Source organism: Penaeus japonicus, unplaced genomic scaffold (assembly GCF_977035675.1).
Source record: "Penaeus japonicus unplaced genomic scaffold, GWHDUDI00000001_assembly GWHDUDI00000005, whole genome shotgun sequence".
Taxonomy (NCBI): Eukaryota; Metazoa; Arthropoda; class Malacostraca; order Decapoda; family Penaeidae; genus Penaeus; species Penaeus japonicus.
This window is the reverse complement of record NW_028234407.1, coordinates 38791216-38801215: the sequence shown is the minus strand read 5'-3', so window position 1 is coordinate 38801215 and position 10000 is coordinate 38791216. Positions and strand designations below refer to the sequence as shown.

The following is a 10000-nucleotide window of genomic DNA, read 5'->3' as shown; positions in this document are numbered from 1 at the left end:
TGCACAATGCCGTGTCCTCTTATGGCACAGGCTCGCTTCTCGGGGCCTTTCCGGGCTGCGCCTCGAGTGTGTTACTGTTTGACGCAATCACATCACACATATCAGTCACACCACTCTCTCTCTCACACACACACACAGACGCAGACGCAGACACACACGCACACACACACACACATACACACACACACAGACACAGACAGACCGACAGGCAGGCAGATAGACCGACGGACAGACAGACAGACAGAGACAGACAGACAGACACACATACACACGCACAGCCACACACACACACACACAGACATATATACACAGATATATATGATTAATTCACCACTGAGTAAAAATTAGTATCAAGGTCATCTTACCAACGTGATCACATTCTTTATCCACACACACACACACACACACACACACACACACACACACACACACACACACACACACACACACACACACACACACACACACACACACACACGTCTGTGTCATTTCTAATATGCATATGTATCTGTATCAATCTCTACGGCATAAACCGAATGCTGTCAGTTCACATGCGACATCGAAACATATTTTCTCCAGTAAAACAAAATCAAAACAATAAACATTAGAAAAGGTTTGTCTATGAAAGGCAGGGATGATCTCTTAGCGAACCCTTTCCTAATTCCGCATCGCATTCCAGTGCTTCGACTTCCCGAACTACGTCAGGATCGTGCTGACGGTGCCGGAGAAACAGCTCCAAGAGGCGTGCAACAGAATCAGCTCCTTCTGCGTCCGTCACTACCACGCCCCTAGCACGGCCGTCTCCTCCAACGGCGTGAGCAACGGCGTGACTAACGGCGCCTCCAACGGCCACGCCAACGGCAACGGCTGCTCCAACGGCTCCTACAACGGCGTGGTGATGACTTCTGTCGAGGAAGCGAAAGTGCTGGCGAAGGCGACGGCCCTGGAGACTGCAGCGACCCTGGTGGCGGAGATGGAAACCGACTAAGGGGGAAGGGCCTCTTCGCTGGCGTGCGGCGAGAGTTCGAGATATTTTGATAACTTTTTTTGGGGGTGTAAAGGAAGAAATGTGAATAATTTGAGAGAGAGAGAGAGAGAGAGAGAGAGAGAATGAGAGAGAGAGTGAGAGTGAGAGTGAGAGTGAGGGTGAGAGAGAGACAGACAGAGAGAGAGAGAGAAAGAAGGTTTGAACTATAATGCTCCAATGTTTACGTTCTAGCCTATGCAGCATAAAGTCTATTCGTGAATGAGTAACGACAGTATCACTTAGAACACGTAATTGTCTGTCATCAAACAGAATTAATCTTTATTCTATTATTAGTTTCGAAATAAAGGCAGTACAAATGGTTATGATACAAATGAAAACAGAAAACGAATTTCTTGCGCTTCTCTTCCTTATTTTGTTTCTTATCTTCCGTCCTCTGTAGAAAAGTATGAATGATAACAAACACTTACACTGGTATCATTTTATACCTTTTCTACATTAGCGAACTGTTTGTTTCCGTCCTGTTTATATAATGGAGGGAGAGACGAGCGAGATTTTATATACGTTGCTAATTAAGAGAGAGAATTGAAAAAAAAAAAAAAAAAATACGTCAAGCATTTATGTGGATCAAGATGATACTAATCGTTAAGATTCATGAAATCCCTTTGTTGTATATATTCGTCACTATTTCCTGAAGGATGCGGGTCTCTATTTTCTGTGTTCGTAAGTTCGTTCGTGTACGCGTGAATCGGGGCGCATGTTTATGTGCGTGTGTCTGTTGTTTAAATCTATTGAAGAAGTCATAGTGTATTGCTCAACATCCGCCAGAATGTATTGTATACATAATGTTTAAGATCGAGTCGACTTTCCTTGAAAAATAGTAATGCTAAAAATATCAACAAACAGATTTATAGAGGTAGTTAGATAAAAAAAAAAGACAAAAAAAACTGAAAAACATTCACCTTTGTACAAATTAAATCATATTCAATCTATAATACGAGTTAGATGCCAAATTACGATAGAGAATCATCTAATTCTAAGCGAAATATTTTTTGTAACTAATTGCCTTGTCTTGTTGGGGTAGCGTTATTTTATTTTATTTTTATTTTTTGCTCTGTTTCCTATCCTTAATATCTTTGTAAGTATATGAACCGGGATATGTGCAAGGACATACTTCATACAAACACAAAACAAACGCAAAGCAACAAGGGTCATCTTGTCATGAATAAAAGGCAAGAAAACGACACTAAAGGCTTGTTGATGTCATGTTTAGGTCTCATTCCTCGTCTCGCTGTCACTAAACGTCATATAACGCATTGAATTACTGATCATTATAAATGTATAGATTTTTATTTCGTGTGTTAGTACATGTAGTATTGTTTAGGTGCTCTAGGGTGTTGTTAAGAGAAGACGATATTTTTATTTAGATATTAAGCCTTCTTGATAGTCGTCTAGAAAGCTAAGGTTGATTATGTAGAAATATGAAGTTGTGTGTTTTGGCCGTCAGATGGCAGCGCTATGCACGGTGTAATAAATTGCTTTATTTCGTTAAATGTTTTATTTTGTAAACCTTTACCAACTGTGAGAAGGCTTGATTAATTGATATGCAATATCTATGAAGCTAATTTTATGATGATGATGATGATAAGATTGTTATAACGGCCATTGCCATTGGGGTTATTTCTACTGCAACCACGAATATTGCTGGTATTGCTATTTTTGTCAATGTATTGCAATAGCTACAAATGATACCACAGTTGCTAGTGATACTTCTCATAAGACTACTACGACTACCATTACTAGTCCTATTACTAATATTATCACAACTACGGCTAGTAATAATGGCAATATTAGTACGACTAAGGCGACAATTATTAGTAACATTGATAATTAGGAGGGCTATGACTACCATTACCAACAGTAGTACTATTATTGAGACAAAAACAGCTGTTACAAATGCAGCTTCTTTTATTTGTTCTTCCTTCTAACAATAAAATAACGACTACTGATACAATGTAACAACCACTAATTCTACCAGTACTATTATTATTACTATTACTGATACGATTACTATTGCCAGTTATGAAAATCCTGCAAACGGAACACACACACACACACACACACACACACACACACACACACACACACACACACACACACACACACACACACACCTCTGCCTGCGTGTGCGTATTTCCACAGACCAGCCAGGCCCTCCTCTTTCCCACAGAACCGCGAGCAACAGAACTCAAATATATCACCACTTTTCACAGTTTATATTTACATATATTCTTCATTTCTCCCCGGCGCCTCGCACACCTCCTTCGAGCCCCCCAAGAAGCCCCAACTCAAGTCAGGAACACCAAGACGAAGGGAATTGATGGTTTTGAGGAACCTCGGGCTGGGTGAGGCTGATGCATTGCCCGGGTCTTTGGCGTCACGTGACCGAGCTGGCGGAACTTTCGAAGACAGCTGCGTGTTTTTTTTTCTGTTCTATTTTTTTTCCCTTTCTTTGTTTATTTCTTTGTATGTTTGTCTGTCTCTGTCTGTGTCTGTATATCGTTTTTTTTCTTTTTAATTAATCTCTCTCTCTGTCATTATCTCTGTCTACCTTTTCCCCCTCTACTCTATCCCCTCATCCTATTCCTCTTATCTTTCTCCCCTCCTTTTCCCCTTTCCAAATATCCTCCCTACCTTTCTCTCTCTTCCCCTTTACCCCCCCTCCCCCCTCCCCCGCCTTTCCCTTCTCCCCCTCTCTTCTCCTCCTTCCATCTATCCCTCTCTACCTCTCCTCCTACTTTCCCATCCCCTCTCTTTCCCCTCTTCTCCCTCATTCTGTAAATACGATCATTATGGACCTTGAAGCTCCTATGGACTTTGAGGGCAACACCTTAAAAATGATGTCTGAAAAATGGCTCTTGAGAATTTTGTCCATAGAAAGGGGGGAAAAAGGTTAATGGTAAAGAAATGAGGATGACGCAAGATTAATGAGTTAACAGGTAAAAAGGGGGAGGAGCGTGGGAGAGATAAAAAGATAGATAGATAGAGAGAGAGAGAGAGATAGATAGATAAAGAGAGAGAGAGGGGATATATATATATATATATATATATATATATATATATATATATATATAGAGAGAGAGAGAGAGAGAGAGAGAGAGAGAGAGAGAGAGAGAGCGAGAGAAAGACTATAAACAAAAAAAATGATATAGAAAGAAGAAATAAATAAGGACTAACTAAGCAAACGCATAAAAGACGAGGTAAAGAAGAAGAAGAAAAAAAAAACACGCGCATTAAAGGAGAGCACTAAAGAAAGGGCAGATGACGACGAAGAAGCTGAAATTATCCGATTATGGAGTTATCTCTCCGCGCCAGAGCCTCCGCGTGGCGCAGGAACGAGAGCACAAGGGATGAATGAATCTGAGAAGAGGAAGATGATAGAGAAGGAGTTGGGGGAATTGGAATCGAGAGAGAGTTATGGATTGATAGATCGAGAGAGGGAGAGAGAAGGAAGGAGAGAGTGAGGGATAGTGGGAGAAGGAGAGGGCGAGGGAGAGGGAGAAGGAGAGAGAGAAGAAGGAGAGGGAGAAGGAGAGGGAGAAGGAGAGAGAGAAGAAGGAGAGGGAGAAGGAGAAGGAGAGAGAGAGAGAGAGAGAGAGGGAGAAAGAGAGAGAGAGAGAGAGAAAGAGAGACATAGAAAATAAATATAGATAGATATAAATAGATAGACAGAAATAGAGATAGAGATCGAGAGATCGAGAGAAAGAGGGAAAGAGTCAAAGAGAAGGAGAAGAAGAAAGAGAAGAGATAGAGACAGAGACACAGCCTTCGCAAGACACACACCGCGCGAAGACATACGTAAGAGCGAGCACCTGAACCCCCAAGCAGAGACTCTTCGCCGGAAAGCTTTGTCTCGGAACATATTGATTTCCCTCAGAGGTCCTTGTGATTAATCTTCGTTTTGTGTAGGCCTACCATTATGTTCCTCTGTTGCCGTCAACTTCCTTTCCTTTTCTTGCCTCTTCGCTGTCTTCGCTGGACGGTGGCTGAGAACTTCTGGAGAACGGTATGGACTAACCGCGGAATGATAGCTGGCATTCAGTGGGTGTGATCTTATCAGTAGGATATTTGAAAAAAGAGGTACCTCTTTGTGAAATTGATTATTGTTTGTAACGCGTCCATATTTAATGATCACATACATTTATATAAAGTTATATATATATATATATATATATATATATATATATATATATATATATATATATATATATATATATATATATATATATATATATATATATATATATATATACATATACATATATATGCACACACACACAGATTGCTACAGAAATTCTCACTGTTAGTTTGACTATGAAAAAAGAAGGAGAGAGAGAGAGATAGAAAGAGAGAGAGAGAGAGAGAGAGAGAGAGAGCCCGGCCATCCCCCCCCCCCTCCTCCGCAATCCCTCCCCGTTTCGTTCCTCGCCTCCCCCTTCCCCCTTCTCTCCTCCCTCCTCCACTCTCCCTCCGGCGCCTCTCTTCTCTACGATAATCTCCCTCCCTCAACTCACTCTCTCCCACTCTTCCTCAATCTCTCGCACTCTCTCGCTCATATATATATATATATATATATATTTATATTTATATAATATATATAGAGAGAGAGAGAGAGAGAGAGAGAGAGAGAGAGAGCGAGAAAGACTATAAACCAAAAAAAACTGAAATAGAAAGAAGAAATAAATAAGGACTAACTAAGCAAACGCATAAAAGACGAGGTAAAAAAAAAAAAAAAAAAAAAAAAAAAAAAAAAAAAAAAAAACACGCGCATTAAAGGAGAGCACTAAAGAAAGGGCAGATGACGACGAAGAAGCTGAAATTATCCGATTATGGAGTTATCTCTCCGCGCCAGAGCCCCCGCGTGGCGGACAGAACGCGGAGCACAAGGGATGAATGAATCTGAGAAGAGGAAGATGATAGAGAAGGAGTTGGGGGAATTGGAATCGAGAGAGAGTTATGGATTGATAGATCGAGAGAGGGAGAGAGAAGGAAGGAGAGAGAGAGGGATAGAGGGAGAAGGAGAGGGCGAGGGAGAGGGAGAAGGAGAGAGAGAAGGAGAGGGAGAAGGAGAGAGAGAAGGAGAGGGAGAAGGAGAGAGAGAGAGAGAGAGAGAGAGAGAGAGAGAGAGAGAGAGAGAGAGAGAGGGAGAAAGAGAGAGAGAGAGGGAGAAAGAGAGACAGAGAAAATAAATATAGATAGATATAAATAGATAGACAGAAATAAAGATAGAGATCGAGAGATCGAGCGAGAGAAAGAGGGAAAGAGTCAAAGAGAAGGAGAAGAAGAAAGAGAAGAGATAGAGACAGAGACACAACCTTCGCAAGACACACACCGCGCGAAGACATACGTAAGAGCGAGCACCTGAAACCCCAAGCAGAGAGTCGTCGCCGGAAAGCTTTGTCTCGGAACATATTGATTTCCCTCGGAGGTCCTTGTGATTAATCTTCGTTTTGTGTAGGCCTACCATTATGTTCCTCTGTTGCCGTCAACTTCCTTTCCTTTTCTTGCCTCTTCGCTGTCTTCGCTGGACGGTGGCTGAGAGCCTCTGGAGAACGGTATGGACTAACCGCGGAATGATAGCTGGCATTCAGTGGGTGTGATCTTATAAGTAGGATATTTGAAAAAAGAGGTACCTCTTTGTGAAATTGATTATTGTTTGTAACGCGTCCATATTTAATTATCACATACATTTATATAAAGTGATATATATATATGTATATTCATATATATATATATATATATATATATATATATATATATATATATATATATATATACATATACATATATATGCACACACACACTCACACACACACAGTTTGCTACAGAAATTCTCACTGTTAGTTTGACTATGAAAAAGAAAGGAGAGAGAGAGATAGAAAAAAAAAAAAAAAAAAAAAAGAGATAAATATATATATATAATATATACATATATATATAAATATATATTCATATATATATATATGTATATATGTGTGTGTGTGTGGTGTATGTGTGACATATATATTCATATTCATATATATTCATATTTATATATATATATATATATGTATATATATAATATATACATATATATATATATACATATGTACACATATATACACATACATACATATATATATATATATATATATATATATATATATATATATATATATATATAGAGAGAGAGAGAGAGAGAGAGAGAGAGGGAGAGAGATGAAATCTGAAAGAGACAAAAAAAAAGGTAATGAACTTTATACATATAATGATTACTATCATTGCTATCTATATCATCATCATTATACTCATTTTATTACTATCATATCTAGCTATCACAATAGCTATTATTGTCATTCATAACTTAGATACAGATGTAAGGAGGCGGAAAGAAAATTGATTATCATAACTGTTATCGTTATTATCATATTTTCTTAGCACTGTCAACATTAGTAGCACTATCTTTGTTCTCATTATCATCATTATCATTAATATTACTATTATTATTACCATCATCAATATCATTATCATTATTGTTACTATCATTACAATCTGTGGAGTGTTTTGAGAAGACCCCGACATCTGCACCTCACCCTAGTTTGTGTATAGTTGTCCTGTATAGGTTTAGAAGGTCACTACAGGTCAAGGCAACAATTGTTTGTGATCTGTAATTGTCTTCAGGTATCGTAGAAACTAAGTGAGGTGGCTTACCTTGCACAGCCCTCACGATACCTGGGTTTGTGGGGGGTTATCTTGTTAATCGTGGTTGTCGTAATACCATTTGGAATTGACTTACAATATACGGGAAAGCAAAATGCTCCCTCCTTTTCCGTCATGTCACCTTATGTTTACCTTTTAGCTCACCCGCGAACCTCGATTTTAGAAGGTTCCGATTCGTTATTATCGTTAATCCTGTTATTGTTATTTTCTTTGTCATTTTTATCATCGTTATCATTATTATTATTACCCTTATCATTACTATCCTTATTATCATTATTACTAGCATTATCATTATTACCATTATTATAATTGTTGTTATTGTTATGACCAGCATCATTATCAATATTGTTATGATCATTATCATTATTACTTACATCATTATTGTCATCACCATTATTACCATCACTACTTTGCTGTTCCGTTTTCCCTTTTTCCTAAACAAAGGCAAAAAACTGTATTTATCAATGCCAAAATAGAGTGAATACAAAGATTCCAGTAACGCGGCAATCAACCATCTATATCGAGTTTAACAACCGATATATCTATCAGAACAACCGATAAATCAACATTTTCGCATTCTCCTTTCCCCTAAACCTTAATTTAGCCTGATTTGCATCCGACTCAGGGGCAGACAGCAGCCATAGACAAAGAAAATGTGAATTTGATCGAAGTGTACCGTGAATAAAAGAAAACGAGATATATTCTGTTTGCTTGGGTAACTCCCCTAATTCTAATATTGCACTAGAGTTGTTATTACTATAATTATGGTCAGTATTATATATATATCATATATATATATATATATATATATATATATATATATATATATATTATGTGTGTCATATATGTATATGTGTGTGTGTGTATGTAGAGAGAGGGAGAGAGAGTAAGGGAGTAAGTGAGTGAGAGAGAGAGAGAGAGAGAGAGAGAGAGAGAGAGAGAGAGAGAGAGAGAGAGAGAGAGAGAGAGAGAGAGAGAGAGAGAGAGAGAGAGAGAGAGAGAGAGAGAGAGAGAGAGAGAGAGAGAGAATATGAGAGAGCGATTGGTGAATAGACAGGCAGGAAGATAGATGGAGATAGATAGAGATAGGTATAGACAGACAGATAGATAGATAGAGAGAGAGAGAGATAAAGAGAGATAGAGAGTGTCAGAGAGTGAGTGAAAAAGAGAAAGATAGATAGATAGATAAATAGATAGAGAGTGAGAGAGAAAGATAAAGAGAATGAGAATGGAAGAGAGAGAATGAGAGAGACAGAGATATTGGTAGATAGATAGACAGAGACCCCCGCAAGTTCGTTAAACAGGTTCAGTGGAGATCTGAAACAGTTTCGAAACCAAGCTACAAGTATATCAATTTTCCTCTTCAGTTTTTTTAAAGATTCATTTCAAAACTCGTTTTATGTTTCAAGTGAACTAGTCTAACCTGCTTTATTCATGTTGCGTTATTTGTGTGCCAATTAGTTACGAAAAGGCTATACCTATGACATTTTTTTTTCATGGCTGGCCACACTGGAAGCTCGTGTGATATACAGTACGTTGTTGACTGAACAAAGATGTGTAATGACAATGCTCACACTTACCGTTATAGTAGAACTTGTATGTTGTAGAATCAGAGTGGGAAATGTACATAAACACTCGAGCAGTATTTCTTTGTATGTGGGTACATCTACACACACACTCACACACACACTCTCTCTCTCTCTCTCTTTCTCGTCCTTTCTCTCTCTCCCTCTAATTTTCGAGGCTTCCTTTCCTCTCTCTCTCCCACCTCCCTCTTCTCCCGCCTCCTCCCCCTCTCTTCACCCACCCGCTTCCTCCCCTCCCGTCGCTCCCACTTCCATCCTCCATTCCTCCCTCTTCTTACTTTCCTCTCCCCTTCCGCTACTCCTCCCCCCATCCCCTCTTTCCTCCCTCCTTTCCATCCTTCTCCTCCCCCCTCTTTCCCTTCACTTCTTCTTTCCCCTCCCCTCTTCTACCTCCCCCCATTCTCTCTCTCTCCTTTCTTTCCCTTTCCTTTCCCCCTCCTTTGTTCTCTTCCTCCTTCCTGCTCACCTCCTCCTCCTCTCCTCTCCCCTCTCTTCTTCTTCCCTCTCTCTCCTTTCTCCTCCTTTCTCTGCACTCTCTTTCTCTCTCCCTCCCCTCCCTCTAATCCTTCTCCTCTTCCTCCTCCTCCTCCTCGCCCTTTCCCTCCCTCTTCTTCTCCCCTCTCACTCTTCTTCTTCCTCTCTCCCCTCCCTTCTCTCCTCCTCTCCTTCT

General features: G+C 39.6%; 1 protein-coding gene across 1 annotated transcript in view; it reads left to right on the top strand.

The window, feature by feature from the left end:
- The window catches only part of LOC122251302 (tyrosine aminotransferase), a 33203-nt gene extending 30671 nt beyond the window's left edge, over positions 1–2532 (top strand). Inside the window, exon 10 of the mRNA XM_043013120.2 lies at positions 680–2532. Coding sequence (XP_042869054.2) covers positions 680–988 — 309 coding nt within the window. The 3' untranslated portion in view covers positions 989–2532. The remainder of the gene's footprint in view (positions 1–679) is intronic.
- Positions 2533–10000: the final 7468 nt, after the last annotated feature.